Below are 27,445 nucleotides of genomic sequence, written 5' to 3' on the forward strand. Positions count from 1 at the left end.
AGCCCACGCTGTATTCCATAAACTTGGCTGAGGCACCTAATAAAACTTCACTCCAGTGGCGTCCCTTGTGCCCTTCTCCTGCTCACCAGCGTGCACTAACTTATTTGATCTTTTTTTTTCCTCTTCCCCTCCAGCAGGCATGCTTGAGCTGCACTCTTCTTTACTTGACAAAAGCGAGAAACAAGTTTTCCCACTGCAGTCAGAGCTCGCTAATGCTCCCCCAACGGGCTGCATTTACCACCACATCACAGAAATCATCCATAACTGTCTTGCCTGTTATTAACCGCAGTGGAAATGAAGAATCAGGCAAACAAAATCTTGAAACCAGGCTACAAAAGAGAGGGCCAATTTCTAGCCTCACTGGATAGCTCCCTCTACCTCCTTTCACTATTTGCAAGATGCTCCACAGGTTGCCCGTGGCATCCAGTTAAACTTCCTATTATTTCAGAAATAATACCGTCTTATTTCATTTGTTTAAAGAGCATTTGGTGTCTGAGCCTGAAGGAGAAAGAAATTAAATGGCTTTCCTGCTTTGTGAAAGAATGTCAGCCTGTGGCAATATGTACATTTGTTAATGGAGTGTGGCTGTTAAATGTGAAGTGGCGGGAGAGGAGAAAACTAACTGGCTGTGGAAATATTGATAAGACTAAAGGGTTATATGAGATATATCAAGGCAGTGGGAGAGGGGACAGATTTACAGGTTATGTTAAACTTTACTACACTACATGTAATTATAGTGCCTAAAAGAAGGAGTAAGCAGTGCTTTTCTTCATTTGGGGCTAACTTACGATCAACCTTACGGGCACTTCAGCTCGCTAGAACATTTTGTTCCATTCTGCCTCATTCAAAAGTGAGAGCCATGCTAATATTAACTAACGAGACAGGGCGAGTTGCTTTTAGTTAATAGATTCATGACCAGAACATGAAAAATGTTGAGTTGTATATGTCTAATATTTGAGGTGAAATATGCATTTTACATGTTCTCTGCTCCAAATCTTTAAAGATGTGCTCTCATTAGTCATGAATAAAACGCAATGCTATTTGCTAATCTGCCGTGTTGTGTCTTTTCCAGTTATGGATTGCACCATTCGATCACAATATTAAAACTACTGAGCGGTGAAGTCAACATCACGAGGGCTGTGCAATATTTCATATCCCGATAAAAGACATTTATCATCCCGACAACGATATATATCACAAAAATGTTGCATTTTCTGTAAATTCTGTGAATCTCGGGCATCTCGACTTGTGTTTTCAGCTGGTCGTCATGTACCTGGTGTCAGGTGTTCTGACTGATGGACGAAGCTGATGGCTCTTTTTGGCCTCTCATCCGTAAACACTGCATACTATTTCATGTAATTCATTTTATTTTGAAAGATCTCAACAGGATCTTCAGTTTTATTGTGAAAGTTTCATGTGGAAAATAAACAAGCGGACGGTGGAGTCACGCGATCGTTGTTGCTAACGACAATGCATAAAAACAGTCGCTTGTCTGTCCGTAGTGTGGTTATTTTAAATATAAGAGAGAGAGCACTTTAACAAATTAATTCTACAGTGACCATCAAAACAATGGGAAAAAAAGAAGAAGATATATATCGTTATATCGAACAGCCCTAAACATCACTGATCTCATCTTACTATAATGCAGGAAATCTTTTGCCTCTTTTGCACTAGCACCTACTCGAATTAACTCAACTCCACTCGGTTTTTAGGATTTTCCATTAGGTGGTAGTACCTGGTACCAGGACTTTTTAGTCCCTATTTGACTTGGGGCTCCTAGCAAGCGGAGTCTAGCCAAAAATGTGACATCAACAGACTGCATGCTTCTGATTTGTCAGGGAGTGACGTTGCTGGATAAGTCATGAGAAACCTGGCAACAAGGAAAACGTGCACATACAAATCAACCATGAGGTGCAGACGTTTTCATGCCATGAAACACCATACCATGGTGGCTTGGCGCTTGTGTTGTGTGTGTGTGTGTGTGTGTGTGTCACATACAAATGATGTCAAGGAACCTTCATGCCACGTTGCTACAACAACCCCACCCAGATTAAGGTGGTACTCAAATGTTATGGAAAACAGCTAAAACTGAAGCTAACCGAGCCGAGTACATACTAGTAGGCTGTAGCTCAGGTGGCAGAGCAGGTCAGCCACTAATCAGAAGGTCGGTGGTTCGATCCCAGGCTGCCTCCGGCTGCATGTCAAATATCCTTGGGCAAGATGTTTGCCTACTGGTGGTGGTCAGAGGGCCCGGTGGCGCCTGTGTCCGGCAGCCTCACCTCTGTCAGTGCGCCCCAGGGCAGCTGTGGCTACAATGTAGCTTGCCATCGCCAGTGTGTGAATGTGTGTGTGAATGGGTGAATGACTGAATGTAGTGTAAAGCGCTTTGGGGTCCTATGGACTAGAAAAGCGCTATACAAATGCAGGCCATTTACCATTTACCATAGTAGACACATTTGTGTCCTGGCATATGTGTGGCTGGTACTTGGTCACATGTGACCCACCTAAGCGTTGTTACAAACCGATCATGTGCCCAGTTGCAATGGCATTATGGACTTATGGTCTACAAAAACTGCTTGGATATGGCTCGAAGATCTAACCTCTAAACTCCAAAGATCTCAATTTTATGAAGCAATGACAGGATTCTGTCTACAGGCATCAGGCTTCAAAGGTTCTGGTTCAGTAGCAGACGTACCACATCTGTGGCAGCAATGTTCTTGGGGACTAATTTCCTTTATAACATGCTATAAATCTATGGGACGATGTTAATATTACCCATAAATTTTGCATTTGTGTTTACACAGTGGTTAAATGCCAGCTGACTGTGACACAGCCTACATACTGCCATCCATTTTTTTTTTTTTTTAGGTCAAAGTCCTGCAGAACCTGCTGGGCTTTAGTCTTACCAGTCTTACCTTCCAGGTTGCTTGTTTAGAACTTCCTGTCACTGAAAGAGTGGAGCACATGTCTGCTGGAGCTGCAGTACAAGCCCTGTAAAACATCAGGCTGTGGCTCAACGGTTATATAGCAAAGGTTTTTTGACTAAGGACCTGTGCTGTCTGCGCTTGTGTTTGCAGGGAATGTACACCAGTACTTGTCCTCATTACACTATAATGCACTATTGGTGCTCACGTAGCGTAGTATCACGACAAACTCAATTGCATTTGTCCTCCAACTGCAAATCTTCCATCAGTCAGAGGTTAATAAAGAGATGTGAGGAAAGGATTGTGTAGGTAATTAATAATGAATATCATGCAGTAGAATTTTGGATCAGTAGAATATTGAATCCCTGATGATTGAAGGGTTTGATATCTGTAGTTGATAGGCAGTGAGTCAGCGTATTACATTGATTTTTCAGTTGGAGGTTTGCAAATTCCTCAGATGTTGCCACGAAGCACTGAAAAACTCACATTGTGTTTATAGAAAAATGTGGACATGCAGAAAAACAAGCATTTAAACACAGAAAGTAAAGTTTTGTTTGTTCAACTTCTGCCATGCTTGCAGTGGGACAGTTTATTTTGGTCTCCTTCTAGAATAATGTGCTCCTTCTAAGTAGAAATCAATTTAGAGAGGAGACTTGGTATAAAAAACCCCTCCAACAATTTCATTTAAATTCCCCAAATGGATTCCCCAAGCATATTTCCCCTGGTCTTTTTTTTTTTGGAAGACAGAGTTTACTGAAGTGGAGGATCCACGGGAGGAAGAGTAGATTGATGCATTAAGAATGAAGAGAGGAAGAGATGAGGTTTATGTAGACTGATTAACAGAGGCAGGAGCTACAATTTGCACCACTGGCAGGACACGTAGAGCTCTCGTGCATTTATGCCTCGCTGTCAGTCTCCCATCTGTCTTCTTAAAATCTCCTTAAAAAAACAAACAAACAAGAAAAAAAACAAGTAGATCACAAATTAAATAAAATATTTGTCAGATTCGAGCATAAGTGCTCTTGAGTTTTCTGCTTTCTAAAAGAAGGCGAGCTGCTTGTGCTCTCTGCATCCCTTTCCTTCAACTAACTCTAAAACATTTACATTTACAGGATGGTGCAAAAGGCTTTGGTCATTTATTTGTTCCTTTACTTTGGGGAAATTACAAATTGGTGCAGTGATTAATTGTGCAGACATAAATGGAAATACACAGCCGGAACTCTCAGACAAGCTTTCTTGTTCTCCGGGCTTCTTGAAGGAGATTCAAAGGATGTTTCTGCCTTTTGTTCTGTTCTCTGTCAACATGATCCCACACTGCTTTAACAGTGTCGAGGTGCAGGCTCTGGGCAGGCCAATCCATGACTGATGGTGTTCCACTGTGTGTTTTTTCTGTATGTTCCTATGTTCATAATTCTGTCAATTTTGATAAGATTCCCACCACCACTGGCTGAAATGCAGTCCCAAACCATCACAGATCCACCATGTTTGACAGATGGCTCTAGAAACGCACTTACTGTACCTCTTCTCCGTACATATTGATGGCAATTTGAACTAAACTTGTCATCAGTCTATAACAGCGGTCCTCAAACTTTTTTGCGCCATGGACCAGTTTATGTCCAACAATATTTTCATAGATAAATACAAGATTTATTCATAACACAGGAAAAGACCCAGGGAAACAGAGTTAACGATAAAAACAATTAAAAAATAATAATAAGTTTGAAAGGGCAGCACGGTGACACGGTGGTTAGCACTGCTGCCGCACAGAAAAAAGGTCCTGAGTTCAATTCCACGATCAGGCCGGGGTCTTTCTGTGTGGAGTTTGCATGTTCTCCCCGTGTTTGCGTGTGTTCCCTCCGGGTACTCCGGCTTCCTCCCACCGTCCAAAGACATGCAGCTTGTGGGGATAGGTTAATTGGATAATCCAAATTGCCACTAGGTGTGAATACGGGAGTGAATCTCTATGTGTCAGCCCTGTGATAGACTGGCAGCCTGTCCAGGGTGTACCCTGCCTCTTGCCCTATGACAGCTGGGATAGGCTCCAGCGCTCCCCACGACCCTGAAACGGATACGCGGAAGCGAATGGATGGACCCTAAAAACCATAAATTTCACACCCGAGCCTCAACTCGCGGACTCACAGACGGGTCTGTGGCCTGGGGGTTTTGGACCGTTGCTCTATAAGACCTGGCTGCTGATTGTTTGCTAAGTTTTACGTTATGTGTAGACAAAACGCTAGTCCATCACTTGTGTTAGCACTGTGGTGTTTTTTTTGTTTGTTTTTTTTGCACAGTGCCTTCGTAATTGGAGACGGAGATGCTTATCATTTAGGTCAGATGGCAGATATGTTTTAACTGGTCATGTGAATTAGTAATTGTCACTGTGATTTCATTTTACAATACGTGTATGGTCGTGTTTGGGTCTCCTCTATATTTGTCAAATCCTCCCATGTGTGTGTCCTGCTCTCCTATCGAGCAGTAATACAGCTGCAGTGTGATTGACCTCCACTAAGCTGTCCATTAACCTTCAACACACAAACACACACACACACACACACACACACACACACACACACACACACACACACACACACACACTGTCCCTCATTTGGCAGAGTGCACCTAATGTCTGAGCCCATTGCTTTGTTGCTGCCCTGTACTGATTTGTGTTTGTGTGTATACAAGTGTGTGCATTTGCATGTGGAGCAGTTTCAACATGTGACGCATGGACATATTGGCAGAGACCATGTGTGTGTGTGTTGTCAGGGATCTGGGTTGGGTGGGGGAGTCATGTTGGCACAAATGTGACTGTCTGGATGAGTGGCAGCACCGACTGAGCATTGACAGTCGGGTGGATGAGTAAGAAGCAGGGCAGTGCTTCACTGGATTTATGTTGCTGCAGGGAATTTAAAATGTCACAGGTCACGAGAAACACGTGAGAAGAATGTTTCTGATTTAAGAGTGTGTGCGCATATATATGTTCACATTATAATATAACTGTTCTATAATATATTTTACAGATAAGTTTAACTGTTCTCAGTGTTTGTGCTTGCCAGGTGTGTGTGTGTTCAGCTTTTTGCAGGCAAAGTTGTTATTGTGCTGCAGACAATCCTCTAGACTCTGCAGACTTCTCTTGGGGCCTTGTCTTTGTAGGATTGAACAGAAAACAAATGAAAGAGAAACTTTTGTCACTACACTTATTGACTGTCTTGTAGACAGTTGCTCAAAATTGATGGTTTGTGTGCGTTTCTGTCTGCTTGCCCGCATATTTCCAAAAAATGGCTTCCCGCTTCCTGAAACGAATGACAACAGCATCACATCACAGACAGACACACACATTGATGACGAACACACAGTGAACATCCGCGTTTTAAGGCCTGTTCTGATTTTTCCGACTCTTTTGGAGCAGGTAGATGAATTTAATTTGATGGGGATTCCACTAAAGCCAGTCCAAGACACAGTTGCTCTAACTTGCGTGTGATCAGCAGCCAAATATGCTCATTTTAATTGGAAGTGATGACAAATCCGTGCACGAGAGCAGCTGTTAGCTGAAATATTTACAGGAAAGGCATCTTTGTAAGATTTATGTAGGGAGTTTTAGTCCTGACCTATGGGAGCAGCATATGGTCTGTACTTAAATGCTAAGTGCTCTGCACTCATATGGAACCTTTTAACCTTATCTGTTCCACAAAGGGCTTTACAGTGGGTCGCTAATTCACTCATTCATCCATTCACTCGACCACCTGAGCCGCAGCCACGTCAGTGTAACAATATAAGGGCAAAAATCCACTTGCTAGCTTTCAGGATCATTTAGTAACACATCATGGTCTTCTTTAGTGAAATATGCTCACTTAGTGGTCACGAAGAAGCAAACTCATCACTCACAGAAAACTTGAGTTCTTCTAGTGGCCCACTGGGGCTCAGCCCCCACAGACCTGATGTTAGAGTGCCCAAGTCTACAGTAGAAATAATCATGTTTACAGCCTGCTATAAGAACAGTTTCAGTCTGTAGCTGAACAGGATTTTTATATAATCGTCATGGTTAAACGCTAACAAAGTTCTGCATTATTAGGAGCATGGCTGTCTGGAAGCCCTTGCCTTTGTTATTTATGTGACAAATATTATAGTTTTAACTGTACTAACAGCCTGGCCAGTCATTTTATGTATTTATTTGCTGCAAAATGAGATTGTCAAGCATAACAACATGCTCTAAATCCTGCCTTAAATGTTGCCATAAGACGGAGTGGGTCTGTGATGGAATAGGGTCGATTTGGCAATTAGATACGATTGGTTTCTGATTATTCAACAGTTGACTCTGATAAATCTGTTGTCTACATAGGTGGAAATTCACATTCAATTATTACTTCTGCACTGAGCAGCTTTCCTTGTTCTATATATAACCAAAATACAATCACCTCTGGCTATCAGCTGAGTTGAGTCCCCTCCAGTTGTGCTCTTTGCAAAGACTCATTCAGACTTATAGGAACATGGAAGAAACTGGTGGGCAACACTGCAGTGACTATATCTGAGTTACAGTCAAGATTTCATTCATTCATTCATTCATTTTCTTGACCGTTTGTCTAATTCAGGGTCAAGGTTCGGCTGGAGCCTGGGTGTCATAGAGGTAGAGGCGGAGTATATCCCGTAGCCAGTACACCAGTCTGTCACAGGGCTAACATATAGAGACAGACCAACCATTCACGCTCACATTCACACTAACAGTCAATCAACAGTTAACCTAACATACAGTGGGGCAAAAAAGTATTTAGTCAGCCACCGATTGTGCAAGTTCCCCCACTTAAAATGATGACAGAGGTCAGTAATTTGCACCAGAGGTACACTTCAACTGTGAGAGACAGAATGTGAAAAAAAAATCCATGAATCCACATGGTAGGATTTGTAAAGAATTTATTCGTAAATTAGGGTGGAAAATAAGTATTTGGTCACCTCAAACAAGGAAAATCTCTGGCTCTCACAGACCTGTAACGTCTTCTGTAAGAAGCTTTTCTGTCCCCCACTCGTTACCTGTATGAATGGCACCTGTTTGAACTCATCATCTGTATAAAAGACACCTGTCCACAGCCTCAAACAGTCAGACTCCAAACTCCGCCATGGCCAAGACCAAAGAGCTTTCGAAGGACACCAGGAAAAGTATTGTAGACCTGCACCAGACTGGGAAGAGTGAATCTACAATAGGCAAGCAGCTTGGTGTGAAGAAATCAACTGTGGGAGCAATCATCAGAAAATGGAAGACATACAAGACCACTGATAATCTCCCTCGATCTGGGGCTCCACGCAAGATCTCATCCCGTGGGGTCAAAATGATCATGAGAACGGTGAGCAAAGATCCCAGAACCACACGGGGGGACCTGGTGAATGACCTGCAGAGAGCTGGGACCAAAGTAACAAAGGTCACCATCAGTAACACACTACAACGGCAGGGAATCAAATCCCGCAGTGCCAGACGTGTTCCGCTGCTGAAGCCAGTGCATGTCCAGGCCCGTCTGAAGTTTGCCAGAGAGCACATGGATGATACAGCAGAGGATTGGGAGAATGTCATGTGGTCAGATGAAACCAAAGTAGAACTTTTTGGTATAAACTCAACTCGTCGTGTTTGGAGGAAGAAGAATACTGAGTTGCATCCCAAGAACACCATACCTACTGTGAAGCATGGGGGTGGAAACATCATGCTATGGGGCTGTTTTTCTGCCAAGGGGACAGGACGACTGATCCGTGTTAAGGACAGAATGAATGGGGCCATGTATCGTGAGATTTTGAGCCAAAACCTCCTTCCATCAGTGAGAACTTTGAAGATGAAACGAGGCTGGGTCTTCCAACATGACAATGATCCAAAACACACCGCCCGGGCAACAAAGGAGTGGCTCCGTAAGAAGCATTTGAAAGTCCTGGAGTGGCCTAGCCAGTCTCCAGACCTCAACCCCATAGAAAATCTGTGGCGGGAGTTGAAAGTCCGTGTTGCTCGGCGACAGCCCCAAAACATCACTGCTCTCGAGAAGATCTGCATGGAGGAATGGGCCAAAATACCAGCTACTGTGTGTGCAAACCTGGTAAAGACCTATAGTAAACGTTTGACCTCTGTTATTGCCAACAAAGGTTATGTTACAAAGTATTGAGTTGTATTTTTGTTATTGACCAAATACTTATTTTCCACCCTGATTTACGAATAAATTCTTTACAAATCCTACCATGTGGATTCATGGATTTTTTTTTCACATTCTGTCTCTCACAGTTGAAGTGTACCTCTGGTGCAAATTACTGACCTCTGTCATCATTTTAGGTGGGGGAACTTGCACAATCGGTGGCTGACTAAATACTTTTTTGCCCCACTGTAGCTTGCATGAACCCACAAAGGCACAGAAAGAACAGGCAGACACAACACAATAAGCACAATCTAAAACCTGAAGGCGCATTTATTATATTTCTTACAGGGCTTTTACCTGCAGCGGGTGGACGTTATTCGGTCTCTGAGATTGCTTAGTTGTCATCTAACAGGCGGTTGATAACAGGCAGTCGTTTTGTCTGTTGTCATAATCAAAGCTCTTCAGAGAAAAATGGCAAAAATGGTTCATTCATAGATGTCATTTTAAAATAAAAAGGGACCCTTTGAATGTTTCACAGCTAGATGAACCAGCTTTTTCTCACGGGAAGTAGTTTTCAGGGCCTGAAGTCATGTTTGAGTTCAGTTTTGAAGATTGTAACTCTCTGAATATTTCAGAACGCCTAGCCCCAGCTCTCACTTTTAATAGATGTATTTTTTTTTGTTCGTTTTAGGGCTGACTTTCTCCTCATTGCATAAGCCTGACCGCATAACCAGGATACAGTCTTTCACAAATGCATGCTCACATATGCCGTCTGACAAACACCCCCCTCCACACGCGCACAAATACCCATTTAAAGGTAACTCCCTGAAGAAGCAGAAAGCATTTGGGCAGGAAGCAGAAAGTTTTCTTTGCAAAGTGAAGTGTATCATTTACAAACCATGTAGTCCCAGGTGGTGGAGTCTGGGTTGTGATTGAACTTGGCTCAAAAAAACCTCAAAGCAAGTTTTTTTTGAGAGCAAGTTTTAAAATAAAAGCTCATTAAATGGTACTAACAGAAACAAATAGTACTGAGATGGGAAACCTAAAACCATTGTGTGTTTTTAAACACTGGAAAGATGGCCTCCCTGAATATATGCTCAATTAATGAATCCCATGTGGAATCGACAAGCATGTTTGCATATATTAGAAAAAGACAGGTGAATTGGTTACTCACTACTAATCCCAAAAGAGGCATGGTGAGCATCAAAATGAGTTAGCATTTTGAGCTAATGGTAGAATTCACGCCTGTAGTAATAGTTAGATGAGTATCTGGCAAATGTGAAGCTCTGGCCAGCCTTAACATTTAAAGCCAATCCTCTGTTTGTTAGTATTTTGGGAATAAGAGTATCAACTTACCACTCGGTGTTTTTCCAATCTTCTGTTGTCCAATTTTGTTGAGCCCGTGTGGACGGTAGCTTCATTTTCCTGTTGTCAGTTAACAGCAGTGGCATCCAGTGTGGTCTTCTGCTGCTTAAATTTTCATTTCCTCTGCATACCTTGGCAGAAGAGCATTACTTGTAATTAGCTTATTAGATATTAATGAGCATTTGAGCTGGTGTACCTAATAAAGCGTACTGTCACATGGGTTGTTTTTCTACTCCTGGATCTTTATGCGTTAATAAACAGTTGATATCTGTAATGTATGTTCTCAGGCATAGACTATCCTTGCTGTACAACAGGCCCGCCAACCTGCTGTTCAAACCTACTGTTTGTGAGTGACAGCCAATGAGAAGAACATGACTCAAAGCGAGAGCAGCTCTAAAAGGTAGCTGAACCGAAGCCCAGAATAAGAAAAATTGGGATTATCTTGAAGTGTGAATTATGCAAAGCCACTCAAATCAAGTCAAAGTTAAAAGTTTGGAGTTGAAAATGAGCCAAATAGGTTCTTTTCAAGCTAAGCTAACCAGCTCCAGGCCTCAGCTTCATCAATAATACACAGGCATGAAAGTAGTATCAATCTTCTCTTTGAGCTGTCTGCAAGAAAGTGAATTAAAATACAGCATTTTTTTTCAGCTGTAACTTTACTTCAAAACTGAACTCTTACTGAATTGAGTCGGATCCAAAAACAAGAATATATGAAGAACTGAGAAGATAAATGGAAAAATCAAATCTACAGTGTGACTTGCATCAACGTTTAAATGGGTGATGTTGTATGTTTCTCACTCTCTGTCTATCAGGGTTACCTGCCAGCCAACGCAGAGAGGAGGGAAAGCGTTCTACAGAGGAAGAGGCAAGAATATTTCGGCTTCATCCAGCAATACTACGACTCTCGCAATGATGAGCATCATCAAGACACATACAGACAGGTACATGCATATACACGAGCCCACACATCTCGTATGCCTATAGTTTTCTGAATCCCCCAACTTGAGGGACAGAATGAATGAAAGTCTCCAGAAAGACTCTTTCCAATTACAAGAGCATCCTCCCGTTGCCAATGTATTAGCTCAGCATGAATTTAGGACACAAACAGTGTAAGCGTTTGTTTGTTTGTGTATATATATGTGTGTGTGTGTGTGTGTGTGTGTGTGTGTGTAAAGAGTGCCTTTTTACAGAATTTGGCCCTGCAGTCAGGATTACCGCCACTAGTTATTTGGCAAAAATGTGATCTTTATTGCATTTTTTCCCCCCCTTGCTTGTGTTCCTTTGTTCTCTCGTCCTTCTCCCTCATGTACTCGTCTGATTGTTTGTTCGTCTGTGTGTGTCTGTGTCACAGACCAGAGACGAGCGGCTTCAGAGAGATACTGAAATTAACAGTATTCTGTTTGGTTCTGAAAATATCCATTTTTACCCCCCACCACCACCACCACACACACACACACCCACCATCCCCTCGTTCTTACACTCGACTACTTCCCATTCATTTTGAGCCGATAAGGAACATCAAAGTGAACTGTCGATAGCAAAAACACACATTTCTCACATTCCGTCCAATTTCCCATTGATCTCCTCTGCACCGTGCCAGGGAGCTGGCATACTTTGTTTTGATGATTGTTTGGATTGTGTCTTGAAGCCTCCTTTTTCTGCCAGATTCTACTTGTGCTTTAGTGATTTCTAGTTTGTTTGTTTGTTTATTTATTTTTGCTGTGTGCCTGATTATGTGTGTTTGTACATATGTTACTTTGGCATTCATGTTGCTCAGGATGGTGGGTTCGTATTGGGTTTCTGTATTTTTCTTTCTTTTCTTTTTTGATTTTTTTATACATATTTACGTGGTTGTATGTGTGTTTACATACAGTACTCAACAGATCGGAAGACGCCCCTGTGCGGTTTTGCTTATTGTAAATAAGACTGGATGAAATAAGTACAGAAGTAAAATAAAATGAGATAAAAAGTAGCTTACTGTATGTAATAGAAAACAAAGTGGTGCTATATGCAGTGTGTAAAGTGCAGTGTTTGAGATGAGAATGCATATTCTCTGTTGCACAGACGTGTTCATTTGACATCATTTGAAACTGTGCGATCTCTAAATAGCTGCATTTTTTAAGTAGATCATTTCCTCTTATGAAGAGTCGAAAACAAAGACTTTAAAAACAATACAGTGAAAAGAAAGACCCCCAAAGTAGAAACTCAGTTCAGCAAAATTAAATACCCATGTTAATCACAGTTTTGCTAAAAAGCAAAGACTTAAAATAAACTGAAGTGATCAAGAACTTTCTTCATGTTGAATCTCCGTGTCTGCATCATAGCTCCACGCGGAGAAGAACTGCCCGAGGAGCTAGAAATGCATTTATTGTGAGAATTCTCCCACATGTTAAGCATACAGGAATATCAGTGACCAACCATAAATGAGTCGAAATGAGACGGCTGCAGAAGTAATCAAAAGGTATAGCACGAGTGTCAGACTCAATTTTACTAAGGTTCACGCCAGGAAATGGGGATCACACCAAGGGTCAGGCATATGCAGTTTAATGACATGGTTTAATTTAATCCACAAAATAACATCCCACGTAATGTTGTATATCCCAAAAGTCTGTCTTACATGCAATTTGGTTCACATAAAGGCTTCAACAAAACATCTGCAAGTTTCCCAGCTGTTAGTGTTTAATGTAGCAAAATACTGCAATAAACCGCAGTCGGTAAACTTTGCAGAAATAAGACAGCTACTGAAAGTATCGGGCATAGGAAAAGACATCATATTTAATTATCCATATTTAATTTGTTTTTTGAAATATTTCTAAAGGTTTTCAACAGTCTGTTATGAGGTGGGCACCGCATCACTGTGCAGATGTATTTGCATGTAGGCAGGCCAGAATTTGAGCACCGAATGTGGGTTAAGATACATAGCTGCAAAGGGGCTCGGACCTTAAGTTTGGGCAAGTACTTCAGATTTGGCTCAGGGTTTATCCATGGAAAGAGTGTTTCTGTGGTAGCTCAGACAGTGTAAAGGACAGTTTGTAATGTCAGCCTGTTCGAACAACTTAAAAAAGAAAAGAAAAAAACCCGGTGTAGACTTTAAAAAAGAAGCACAAAGAGGAAATTTATTTTGGCTCGCGCGCGGTTCAGCAGGACCACTACAGTGAATGCATAGTCCCGACAGTGAAGCACAGACAGCGCAGGGGTGTGATGATTTGGAGCTAGTTGAGTGCAAAAGGGAGATGACATTTATAGATGGGACCATCAATGCCTGTGAATTTAACAAAATACTGGCTGACAACATGAGAAATACTGCAGCGTGATGGCGATCCAAATCACGCTGCCAAAAGCACAAGAAGAAGGAACACTAGGAGGTTCATTTGCTTCACTGAGTTTCTACTCTGTGGCCTGCAATTATTAATATAGTAAGTCTGTGTAGTCTTTATTTTGTAAAGAGAAAGTGGGTCTACTGTTCAAGTATGTCATTAATTTTAAGTGATATCACACAGGGCTCCGCTCATTTCTGTTACATGTCATCCTTGTGTTTGTGTGTCCATCATCCATTCTGAATGTCCGTCTGTTTCGAGGTTGTTCTTTTGTCTCTTTTATATTTTTGTTTATGTTCCTTGTAAGTGTGTGTGTGTGTGTGTGTGTGTGTGTGTGTGTGTGTGTGTGTGCATACGGATGTCCCAGCTTGAACTGCAAACCCTTTTGATGTACTGCAGCAGTTTCATTCTTCCCCAGGAGAAAGTGATCTAAAAAAAATCTAGCTTTGGTCTTTTTTTGTTATTTTTCAAGCAAGCAGAGAAGAGTGTTGTGTGGAGATGGCATTTTGTTGGTTTATTTCTGATGCATTAAAAATATTTGGACCACTAGAGGATGAAAATACCGACCCTTCATTTACGATGGCCTTATCAATTACAAAATGTCAAATGTCAAAATACAATTTTAAAACAGTGAGCTGAATGCTACTGGAACTTACATAGAGAATTATTATATTCTCAAAGAGACCACCTCGTCCTGCTTCATGGGAAATACCACAACTTCCCATTTTAAAGTGGCCTTGAATACTTTTAGCTTATTTTCTGTCATATATTCTATGAAAATGGTGCACGCTCATATTAAACCAACAAAGAGACAAGCCAGACCTCTAAAAACGTCCTCGCTCGATGTAGAAACATCACTATATGTAGAAGTCATCCCTGTGAGCCAAATGCTCAAAATTCTTCTTATTACTGCTCTTGACTATGTATGCTATCAAGACAGAAGATGTGTAAATTATTTGGCGTCTGAGGCCCCACCCATCTTTTGCTCAAACCTTCTGTTTGTGAGGGGCAGCCACTAGCTAGAGTGGCTTGTTGAAAACAGTGGATGAACTGATACACTATAAGACAAATAAGGATTATAAGTAATCATGCAAAGCTACCCTATACATTCCAACATATAATATAGAACTGGGCGTGAGTGTAATAACTCCACTTGATGTCCTTTGTCATTTCTTTATAACGCCTGAAAAAGTCTGAAAATGCAGTACATGTGGAGGACGTTTATATTGTGTTTGTGTTTGTGTTTATGTGTGTGTGTCCGTGTGTGTCTAACACATTCTCTCCCATGTTGCTGTCAGATCCACATAGACATTCCTAGGATGAGTCCTGAATCTTTGGTGCTGCAGCCAAAGGTGACAGAGGTAAGGTGGACTGGATGTGGACCCAATGCCCAGTCCAGTAACCAGCCGCGCACTCTTACAAACAGACCGGGCTATTTCAGTTGGCTTGGCTCCAGCTGCCGCCCTGCATCCGCCTGGCTCCCTTCTGATGAATCTGTCCGCCTGTCGTATCGGTCGTCTGCGGGGTAAACACTCTGAAATGGTGTAAATGTGGTCTCGTACATGCATAAACGCACACACACACACACACACACATTGATGCAAGCACATATTATCGTAGAGGCATCTCAGCATGCAAGGGCACTCATATGCAGTGCTGCATTCAAGACCACAGCTGCTATCCATTTCAGAAAACTGAAACCCCAGTCCGACTTCAATCAAAGACACCAATCCACTAACTGTTCCTCTCGCTATCCGTTCCTGTCACTGTCTGTAATGGCCAAATCTGTGCTAACCTGCCCGTTGCTTCAGTGTTTGTCTTTTTTTTTTCTCTCCTTCTCTCTGCAGATTCACATTGACATACCGAGAACTAATCCTCTTATTCCTCTCTTTCAACAAGCTTCTGTTCAAGAGGTGAGACCCCTCCAGCTGCACACACACCACCTCACCTAGCAGGGTTTTCCCTTTTCTGCTTTTAGGCAGATTTGGAATCAGAGGCACTGATGATGTTGGACACCTTAAAGACAGAACATGTGAGATGGCTTACAAAGAGGGGAAAAACATGACAATAGTTAAAACGATATAGGTCGAAAAAATGGGGCACAAACTGTGAAGAGTAGTTGAGTGTTAGAGTAAAAATACCGTCTCAACTCAAGTCTCAGTATCTTGATTTATTTACTTACTTTATTTAATGTTTTTCTATCTGCCTGCGAGTGTAAAATGGGAAGACCCTTGCTTAAGCACTGCATGATTTGGCATGGGGCACATACACAGCTGCTCAAGCAAAGAACACACATGATTTTAATAATTACATGCATGGGATTAGATCCCTTTTAACTTTCACTCTGCATGGTTGGCAGTTTCATATCTTTTTGTTGTGCTTCGTTAGTTCTACTGAAGCATTTCTTATTACAGTTGGGTGCTCTGTTATGGCCGATATAAGAAGTCATTTTCTTCAAAACATCTTGAGCATTATGTTTGAAACATTGAACTATTAGTCACAGTTGTGCACATTGGACAATATGGTTAAAAGCTAGGAAAACTCATAAGCACCTTTTTTCTCATGGTGATCAGTAGAAATGCATAAACAATACTTTAAAGGCATTTGTTTCTCACACAGAGCTGCTGCGCTTTTACATATTTTATCATACGTATACAATTAATATCAGCTGATTTCACTCAGATCGGGTTTGCTCAGTTTCTCTGTTGATGGGTAAATGCAGATTGTAGCTACTTAATATGAATCAGTATCACTTTAAGTCTACATATACTGTGTATTGGATGTTTTTGTAATGTTCATTAAAAAAACAACTTTTCCAACCTGTCATTACACTCTATTAGTTCAATTCACTTGAATTGAGTTATGTTCATATAGCCACAAATCACAACAATAGTCACCTTGAGATGCTTCCGAAGAACCTACAATAATCAATACTGATTTTACCTTAAAAAAATACAGTTTTAATTAATAGATTTTTTTTGGCTTACTAGGTAATTTGTATTAAATGTGTGCAGATGGTTTAGTTGGCTCAGAAGTAATGTGTTAACACTCATAAGTTACACAAAGTGACAAAGTTGTCGTAACCACAAATCAGTGGTTTTTCTTGACAATAGTGATTTCACATGTAATTTAATAGTTATATCAATGAAGACATTTAAAATCTGATTGATTTGTTGTCTCCCTTCAGAATGTCACACTTCAATAAACATAAAGTGTAAAGCCAGAATAGGGTCGGGGCTGTGTGAGAAACTATAAGCCAGGTTATGGCTTGAAACCTTTAACTATCTACTCATTGTAAGTTACAGAATAACTTGAAATAATGCAAGTATGGTTAGTGGTCTTTTAGCTATGAAATTCTTGTAAGAAGTTACTCCACTGGTCTGAGGGACTATCAGTGCAGCATCCCAGTGCAACTTAACATGGACATTAACCTGATTCCATTCATTTATATTGGGTTAAGCTTATCTTATTATTCTAGTGCTTCAGGGATGGCCTGTCATGAGTAGAACCACTGGCCTGAGAAGCAGAGAAGTGAAAACACAGATAGAAAACTCCATAATGAGGTGGAGGCTAATGAGGTGCCCAGGGCTCCGAGCTGCTTTGTGTGTATACCTGCACAAAGGTGCGAGGAAGCACGCACATACACACTCAGACATCCATACAACATAGTGGGATTTTTGCATTTAGGTGAAAATCTGGTTGATCTTCATTGAACACATGAAGTAATCAATCACAATGCAGACTAGAAAAAATTAACAGAACCTCTGTCCTAAAGCTTGGAATCACACCAAGAACAAAGTCTGTAAATTTAAAGAAAACATAAGGATCCAAAGTTAACAGCAAAATACAAGCAGAAATCTCTAAGTTACTAAAACCTTTGTTCACGTGTCCACTTAAACAAAAACCCACCCAATAAGAATGTGTTCATGGAAAAGTAGCACAAAGGAAAACACGGATCTTCAAGAAAGAAATGATGGGTCACAATGTTTATTATTATTATTTATTTATTTTTATTTTGCAAAAGACCACTTGATGTTTCACAAGAGTCAAGTTGGCGGCAGGTCTAGTAATGTCTTGACTTTTGTTAAAAATAAGTCTTAGTATGTATTAAAGTGTTTGAAACTCTGTTTTCTGCATTTCAGCACCTTATATGACTACACTGCTGAGGTCATAATATTTTTGTAACACGCTAAACTCAACTGTTGCTATAGCTGGGGAACATAAAGGGACAGTTATCAGCAGAATAACATACAAGATTACGAGAAAAGAAATCGTGTCATGTGTAGGTTTTTGTTGTTGTTGTTGTTGTTGTTGTTGTTGTTGTATCAATCCAACTGATAGGATTGATATTTTGATTTAAAAGTCCGACATCTCAGCCGATGCGTTCGTTCTTTCAGACACAAACATAGGCAGATTTTCCTAACATTTGTTAAGAGTGGTTTCTTATTTCCTCATTTACGATCTCCCCGACAGTGCGGGGATCATCTGGTTGTTATAATTGTGGCGTTCTTAACAGGGATGTTGCCAACAGGGAATTTGCAGAGTGCCCTCTGGTGGATAAACCATGCAACATCAACACTCATATGGTTAATTAACTTTTTACCATTTTATTCATATATGTAGTAAAAACAGTAATCATGCCAATAATATACTTTAGCAACTTATGGTTACTTATGTCCGTAAAACGTTTAAAATCCCAAATTCCCCAATGGTTATGCCTCATTTTTCTCAGCCAAATAGCTTTGCTTTAATTATCATGGTGACTGATGCCAGAATGCTTACAAAGAGTGTATTTTCACTTTTTCACATATCTGAAGTCTGGTGCTAAACAAATTTTGAGAGGTAATTAACTTCTTCATACCTATAGGACAGACGTAGAACAATGATCTTATGCCACAATGTGCAATGTTGTGTTAAAAAATAAAACAAAACGCCAAAAATAAGTCAAAATATTTCACACCAATACCAAAACTTTTATCCACACAGTGAAACATGGTGGAGGGAGCATCATGGTTTGGGTCTGCTGTCCTGCCTCTGGTTGCTTTCCAGTCAGTAGGGGAATAATGAATTCAGAATTTTTTCAGGCTTTACTTAGTAGATAAGTAGATTAAACTTAGAAAAGAAGAAAGGTAATATCTTGGAATGGTCAAATCAAGAAGGCTGCTCAGTTATCCAAAGAAAGATGGATGCACTGAAACACTCCTGCAGGAAAAAGCGTTTCTAAAAGCCTCCTGTTGCATTTGTTTACTGCTGAAAGAGGTTGCACGAGGTGCTGCTCCTATCTGGCCTCCACTGCACGTGACTGCTAATGCAAAAATCAGATTGTGTATTTTGTTTAGTCAGACTGCTGTGACTTACATGAAGACTTATGTTAATTCCAAACTTTCTCTTGTACCTGTAAGTGAAAGAAAATGACGAGGGTTGCTGTCATTCAGGAGTGCACAGACCTATAATATGTGCAAACACTTGAATACATACGCACGTTGCCCCAGGCAGTGCCACCTCCCATTGCCCCTGTTTTGTACAGGATACATGTCGAGGCTGTAAGCAGGGAGCTTAGCGTGGAAATGAGATCAGACAAGGAGGAGGCTGGGTGCTTGTTTTCTACCAAGTATCTTATCTACAGTATGCACTATTACTTCATCTGATGTTTGTATTTTTCCTTTTACCTCCATTTCCCCTCTCCCAGATCCCATGTTTTTCTCCCTCTCATCCCCACACATCAGCTCTTCCCGCTTACGTGCTAAATAAAAGCCACCAGCATACACTGAAATATTCAAGCAGTGTGCTCCTCATATATTTTGGTATGCAACAGACTCCCAAGGCCCCCCTCCCTTTTTTTATTTTATTTTATATGGTTATGCTTGCTGCGGTGCCACCTGAAAATCACCTCTGCTTCATTTCATTCACTTGTTTGTCTCTGGGGCTCCGGAGATTTAGTCAAGATGGAAGGCAGTCAACAGTCTGTTCCATTTCAGGGAGAGAGGGATATTGAAGCAATTCTGCAGTGATTTCCTAAGTGGTATCTAAAGCGTTGGAGTTTTTCTTGTTTTCGAGTACAATATTGTCTTCAGGAGATGTTGATAATCAGCAATTACAAGATTCAAATGTGTTGTGTTTTGCATACAATTTGTGATTACAGGCTAAAAGAGCAGGATTTATCACTCAGCACAGTATGAGCCTTATACCACAAGCTTTTTTCATTTTAGTCTTTGCATAACAAATAGGTATGATGTAAGCGACTCGTATAGTTATTGTAGGATATTTAATAGACTAATGTTTTGAATGTGGGACAGCCCTTTTCCCCCAAAATCTGGACAAGACATCAATGAACATTTTCTTGAGTTGACACCTTTCTTGTAACAATTTCTTTTTTATCTCTGGAGATTATCCTTATCTGGGTCTTGGGGGACTGGAGCTAATGGAATTGAACAATAGTTTTTTGACAAAGGAGACAGAAAAGCTGATTTTGTGACACCCCCCCCTAAAAAAATAGCCTCTATTATTAGGAGAATCTGAAGTTAAACTGGACTTCTCCAAATGAAGTTAATGTTATCTTCTCCTGAAGAAAATATTCAGTTGCAGCTGCGCTTTCTCTCGCTTTCATATACAAATGATGCCACAGACAAACATACAGAGTTTAGAGTCTTTGTCCTCACAGTAAAACGGCTGCGGACCGGGTAGTTTTTGTGTGCATGAGTTCACTCAAAGCGGTTGCCAATGTGAAATATGCATGTCTGCTTTTGAGGCTGCATGAAAAGACAGTCCCATTACCCACTCCCCTTGCTCTCACCAGCACCTCTCCTGTGTTTGATGGATGCAGCTTTGATAGGGAAAGAGGTGGTGTGAGGTGTGGAGGAGAAAGCCAGGGAGAGCTTACCATTCTCTTCCACTGTCTTAGCAATGATGGAATTACTTTAAATAAAAAGGCGAGGGTTTTGTGGAGACACTTCCCAGTAAAAACACAAACAAAAAACCCATTACCATGACCATGTTATATACCATAAAACAATGAGGTATGAGGTTATTTAGAAAGTGACAGAAACCTGACATGGTCACCAAAACATAAGGGCTTGATGGGTGCGGTACATCAAGGTGTAAGAAAAATGTGTTTCTGTCTTCGTATTTTGGAGGGAAATCCATTTGCACAACAGAAAAAAACCAAGCTAAACATCAAGCCTCTTCTAATTCACTGGGGCTGACAGTATTAAACAGCCACCCATAACAAAGATGGAAGTGTTTGCCTTGCAAAAAAAAAATGTTGAAAAGAAGGGAAAGAGAAGGAGATGGAGGAGACTGACTCAAAGGGGAAGAGGAAGAGACAGAGACAAAGTGAGGAGGGAGGAGACCAACACCAGAATCAGAGAACAAAGTTCAAAGTGAGTTGTTTTTTTTTAAGAACAAGAAATACAGCTGAGGAGCTAAAGACTGAGGTGTTGCTCAGTGATGATGGAGAGCCAAAGAAATGGTTCATATTAACTGTGGATGTAGTGGCAGGCCGATATTATATAATTGCTAATTGTAGATGTATCGGCATTGGCAGTAGAGAAGAAACATAGGATGTAGAAACATCCTATTGCCATTTTATGAGTTTTGATGTCACATAGTTTGTTCGCCAAAGCAGTGTTGGTGTTTTCACTGTTGACAACACGTTTGTTTTTCAATTGCCAAAAACATAACCAATTGATCTAAGCAGATTCAGGTGGACATCTCCAAATATTGTTATTGGTATCGGCCTCAAAAATTCAGTATCGCTCAAGCTCTACGTTAAACTATGTGACTGTGTCAGCTGACTATAGTGCTGTCTAACTAGCTTGGCCAATGAGGTGCATCTTTTGTCCCTTTGCTACTTAGGTTGCAAACAAAATAACTGGGGCCTTAAGCCAAACACTGCAGATGGAAATTAGCCCAAGGCTACAATCTGGCATATTTACATTTGTTAAAATGTTCATTAATATGTATTGTCCCTCTTTCTAAATAAAATCAAATCATTTAGCCAAAAACTGACCAGCTGACAGCTGAGGTTGAGTGACTTTCAGTGCACCTGAACGAGGGAGGGGCGGATGTGACTGAAAAACAGATGACAGTAATCTGCTGGGTTCCACCCCGCTCTGAACCTTGTTCTGCTGGAGGTTTCTTCCTGTTAAAAGGGAGTTTTCCCTTCCCACTGTCGCCAAAGTGCTGCTCATAAGAGGTCATATGATGGGATTTTCTCTGTATGTGTTATTGTAGGTCTACCTTGCGATATAAAGTGCCTTGAAGCAACTGTTGTTGTGATTTGGCGCTGTATAAATAAAATTGAATTGAACTGAATGCGTCTTAAAGCAGCCATCGCGTTATTGTCTTTTTCTAAATTGGACCATTAGCTACAAAATGAACATCGTTTTGTATCAGATGAGACTAGAAACGAATGATCCAGATCATAAACTCATCAGGAACGTGTCAGCCCCCCCACCCCACCCCCCTTTTGCTGGGCATTGGAAAGAATTTAGGTTGACAATTATGAGTCTGATTCACTTTTCAGAACTGGATGCTACATCCATAATTAATATGGAGTGTATGTGCATGACCGCCTGTAGATCTGCTGGATTATGCTTTTGTAAAAGAAACCAAACAAAAGGAAAAAAATATGCTACAAGTGATCAAAAGTCCCCAGGCTACCTTTAGTTTTTCAAGAGATGGGTTTAAACAGTATTCCAAGTAGATGATCAGCTAATGTGGCAGAGTTGAAACCTGCTTCCCATGACATGAGCCCAGCTTTTCTTCTTTACCAGCTTAGCACACCTGAAATGATTCCTATGCTTTTTTTCCACACCTCACTCGCTTTCTGACATGTATGCTTTAATGATTTAAATCTCTAATTCCAACCAGCTTAATGTCTGAAATGTTGTCAATCATTGTGTTAAAAATTTCTACGACTATGTTGTTATTAGAGTGTTGGATTGAATCTTTTTCTTCTCTTTTCATGGCATTGGTACTCTGTCTCTGTGTATGTTTGTATGTCTTAAGATTTTTGAACGGATCCTGTTTATCTGGGCCATCCGGCATCCCGCTAGCGGCTACGTGCAAGGCATCAACGACCTGGTCACACCATTCTTCGTCGTTTTCGTCTTTGAATATATTGGTGAGTGGCAACCCCCCCCCTTTTGTTTTTTTTTTTAACTTTCACTTTAAAACTCCCTAATCTTTTGTGTGATATCCTTTTGAAGTAAGGATCACTCATCTCTTTCTGCTACCCCTCTGCTGAAAGTGCCACTCTCCACAGTGCAGAGTGGCACCTTTTGTAGCTGGCGAGACTCAGGGGTTACTCGCCGGTTCATCACCACAGGTCACAGGAAATCAACCCCGGGACCCTTGAGACCGTTTCTCTTTTCACAACTCTGTGTCCAAAGAGCTCCTCCTGCACCTGTGTGCCCTCTTCTCGCCCCTCTTTTCAATCCCTCTTTCTTTTCTGCTTTCATCCAGACACACACTTGGTTACAGTTTGTTTCTCGAATGTGCTTTTAAGCTCCATCTATCAAAGCATTCTGGTTAACACTTAGGAATTAGACTGTACAGTATGTGTGTGAGAGCATGACACGTGTAGGCGTGTATATGTGTGTGTGTGCACACCGCGCTGTTTTTCCCAGGGCCCTCCTGCTGTGAGCGTTTAAGTTGTGCCACATTTGTGTAGATGAATGCTTTATTTTCCTTTCACACTTAACTCTTCTGACAGTATAAACACTGCTTCAGATCCTCAACATGAGAAGGGGGAAAGCAGTTGCAAGAAATTTCATTGCCGGTATAGGTGCGATATAATTTTATTTTTTATTTATTGATTTATTTTTTGAATGTTTGAACTACTTGAAAATATGACCAGATGGAACTTCTTGCATATTATTTTTTGTAGCATTTTTTCCTTTGCTGCACTGTATGTACACTGTGAATTTAACTCAAATCATCTTTATTTATATAGCACCAATTCATAACCAGAGTTGGATATAGGCGCATTATATTGTAAGGTAAAGACCCTGCAAGGATAAATCCTTGACAATTAGAGCCATTAGGACTTGGAGGACTTGGAGACATTGGGAAGGAAAAACTCCCTTTTAACAGGAAAAAGCCCCAGCAGGACCATCCTGTGGGTTTGGGTGAGGGGTAGGCAACAATTTAACAATCCATCCATTCGCTTCTGCTCATCCTTTTCAGGGTTGCGGGGGGTGCTGGAGCCTATCCCAGCTGTCATAGGGCGGGAGGCGGGGTACACCCTGGACAGGTCGCCAGTCTGTCACAGGGCTAACACACAGAGACAGACAACCATTCGCGCTCACATTCACGTGCAAATTCACACCTATGGGCAATTTGGATTATCCTCACAAACTGCATGTCTTTGGACTGTGGGAGGAAGCCGGAGTACCCGGGGGAGAGAAAGACCCCGGCCTGATGGTGGAATTGAACTCAGGACCTTCTTGCTGTGCGGCAACAGTGCTAACCACCGTGCAGCCCTTGCAATTTAACAAGTTATTGTTAAATAGCAAGAAAGTGTTGGCAGCTACAGTTGTAAAACAATACTTACTGATATGTTACATGGAAGCTAACATAATATACAACAACAGTTTACTTCCCACCAGCACTGCAGACGTTCTTGTTGTTATTTTGATGGAAAGGGTCTTAAAATGTCCATCATATTGTAATTTTACCTGTCGTTTTAATCTTACATGATAATGAGGCAGGTTTAATAGCCTTATATTTTCAGAAAGAAAAAAACATTCTGAAAAGAGAATGTTTTTATATGTACGACGACCTTGTTAACATCCTAAGAAACACATTTTTTTTCCTGCAGTTTCAGCAGAGACACTAAAAGACTGCAATGATTATGCCTAAACAGGCAAATTCGAACTAAGTGGAATTAAGCTTGGTGCTTGCCTGAGCGTAATGAAATGCATCAAGGGAGGTTGCTGCAGAGGTGATATTTTTTTCCTGTTTTCCATCTCTTCTTCAGACAGAGAACTTTCCATACCCGATTAGATTTTACTCTGAAGGCTGAACCCTGCTCCTATAGTGGATACTAAAATTGCTTCCTTTCAGCTGTAGTTAGGGGGACATTTCTCCCCAGGAAGAGTGCTCAAAAATCTCTTTAATTTGGATTTTCCGATCCTGAATGCACTTCCTTTGCTGAGAGGAAATCCTGCAGTATGCACTCCCTCCGGACGAGAGAGAAGCTCCACACATTACCTTGTAGTGGTCACAGATTTACTGTGTTTTAAAAGTATTTGGTTAACCTGAAATCTGCAATAGACCGCATAATTTACAGTTTACAGTATAAGATCTTTGATATCACCATCATGGAGGGTTCCTTTCATCGAGTGAGCTCCTCCTTGCGTTGCAGAAACACGTTGCTCGTACCTTCTTTATGTTGAATGTGGCGATGTTAAATGAATCAATTAGAGTTGCAACATGATTTTTGTGAGATTAATTATGAGTGAATTCAAGCAAATCCATCTACATTTAGAGCATTTGACAGTATTCACGAGGAATGATGCTTTATTTTACATTTCCCGTTCATTTTCTGCAATTTACCAACCAACCACTTTATTAGATAAAGCTCGCCATTTCTGGCTTGCACCCCTGCTCGAAACATTTTGGGTCCATATTGGCATGACAGCATCACATAGTTGCTGCAGATTTGCTGGCTGCACATCTCTGATGCAAACCTGCCATGCCACCACATCCCAAAGATGTTCTGTTGGATCGAGATCTGGTGACTGAGGAGACCACTTGAGTACAGTGAACTCATTGTAATGATCAAGAAAGCAGTTTGAGATCATTTGAGCTTTTTGACATGGTGTTTTATCCTTTTGGCAGCAGCCATTAGATGATGGGTACACTGTGTTCATAAAGGGATGCACACGATCGTCACTCAGTACTCAGGCTAGACTAAGCTCTGTGGCGTTGAGAGCTGGGACTAAGGGATCTACAATGTGCCAATGAAATATGACTATCAGCCTGAACCATTAATGCAAGGCATGATTGATCCATGCTTTCATGTTGTTTACATCAAATATTGTCGCTACCATCTGAATTTTGCAGGAGAAAACAAGAATCATTAGGATAGAAGCATTTTTCCAATCATTTGTTGTCAAATTTTGGTGAGCCTACATGAACTGTAATCCTCAGCCTGTGGTGTGGTCTTCTGTGTTGTGCATGCAGAGATGCTCACTGTTGCCTTCGTGTCAGTTTAAAGCAATCTGGCCATTGTCCTCTGACATGGACAAGGCCCGAAGAATTGCTGCTCGCTCTCTTTGTTGGAACATTCTCTGTATAAATTCAATTGATGATTCTTTGGGAAAATCCCTTTAGATAATCAGTTTCTGAACGGCATGGCTGTTGGTGCCAGGTGGTTTGCTGTGAGTATTTCAAAATTACTTAAGTCACCTTTCTTCCTCATTCTGCAGCTCTTTTTATTCAAGCTGAACATTCTGAATTTAAAACAGATGTTTTGCACACACATCAGGTGAACAGAACATGGGAGAGGAAAGAAAAAAGAGGATAAGCCACCTTCAACCACCTGCTGAGAGTTTTGAGTTTTTTTTTTTCTTTATTGAGAAACGTGACCAATTTTTAAAAAACATTTTACCTCCTTTTCTTTTGTGTTCTTGTTTGTTTTACATTTATAATAAGCTCTACGTACTATTTTGTCGAGAGACTCCTACAAAGCGAAATCCTTCCCCTTATGTGTGCAGTTCTTGCTGCTTCCTAGAATCCATACATCCCACAAAAATAGGTTAGTTTAAGTTCTCTGTGCTATGTTTTGGCTCATCTTTGAAGCTATGCAACATAGAGCTACTGTTGAAACCACAGTAAGTCACACACCATGCACACTGTGACCCTGCTGGGAGCCTTAAGAGGTTGGACCCAATTGCTTCTGTGTACTACTTTGGACACAACACTACACACAGCAAATTTACTGTCATTTTAAAATCTGCTAGAAGCACCATTTTTAACAAATGTAACAACAATATAACAACTTCCAGTGCTGGAGTGCGTCTGGTGCTTTTACTACAACCTCCAAAATGACACGGATGTTGAAGTCACATATCTATAAAGCATAAGCGTCATTAAGATAAAGCTTTATTGCTATATTGAAGCTGAAAACAGTTGAGATATCTCACAAATAAGAATTTTTTAGAAGAACTCACTATGAAACTGCATCTACATATTTGCCATCCCTTCTTACGGCTTGTGCCAATGATGTTATGCAAATGAGCTACTTTCTTTGACGTAGCCTCTCTTCTCTTTTACTTTTTCCACTGTTCTTTATAAAGTTTTTCACCTGTTTTTTGTTTGTTTCCTCTACCTTCTCTTTTGCTGTCATTTTCTTCTTCTTTATTCCTCTATCCCTACTTCTTTCTGCATGTTTTTCCTCTCTCCTCTTCTCTTTGGGCAATTCAGACTGTTGTCAGATCTTCAAAGCATCACCCCATGCTTTGTTCCTGTGTATCTCCATGCGCTGATGAGCCTTGAATAACATACACAGCCAACAAACCTTCAAACGTGCCTGGCTGGCATCTTACATGATGGGTTGATGCGCTGTGTTGTTGTTGTTAGGTGCTCTTGTTTTCTGACGCAGAGAGAGGGAGAGGGATAGACAAAGAAGAGAGAGGTTTGGCTCTTTCATGCAGTGGGCCTAATTTTGCTCCTTTGTGAAGGGGTAGAAAGTGAGATTCTCTCATGCTGTCTGTGCTCTTGCACTCTCTGGCTG

The 27,445-nt window shown here is 40.9% G+C and overlaps 1 protein-coding gene across 2 annotated transcripts in view; it reads left to right on the forward strand.

The window, feature by feature from the left end:
* The window catches only part of tbc1d22a (TBC1 domain family, member 22a), a 159,499-nt gene that overhangs the window by 40,652 nt on the left and 91,402 nt on the right, over positions 1–27,445 (forward strand). The window contains exons 7-9 of one of the 2 annotated variants that reach the window (XM_005725117.2): positions 11,200–11,328; positions 15,003–15,065; positions 22,714–22,828. In XM_005725117.2, the coding sequence (XP_005725174.1) occupies positions 11,200–11,328; positions 15,003–15,065; positions 22,714–22,828 (307 nt within the window). Of the gene's footprint in view, positions 1–11,199; positions 11,329–15,002; positions 15,066–15,551; positions 15,618–22,713; positions 22,829–27,445 lie in introns of both variants that reach the window. The other variant, XM_005725116.2, reaches the window with a different exon arrangement.

The sequence above is a fragment of the Pundamilia nyererei genome, unplaced genomic scaffold (genome assembly GCF_000239375.1).
Source record: "Pundamilia nyererei isolate P.nyererei 1_Seehausen unplaced genomic scaffold, PunNye1.0 scaffold00014, whole genome shotgun sequence".
Lineage (NCBI taxonomy): Eukaryota > Metazoa > Chordata > Actinopteri > Cichliformes > Cichlidae > Pundamilia > Pundamilia nyererei.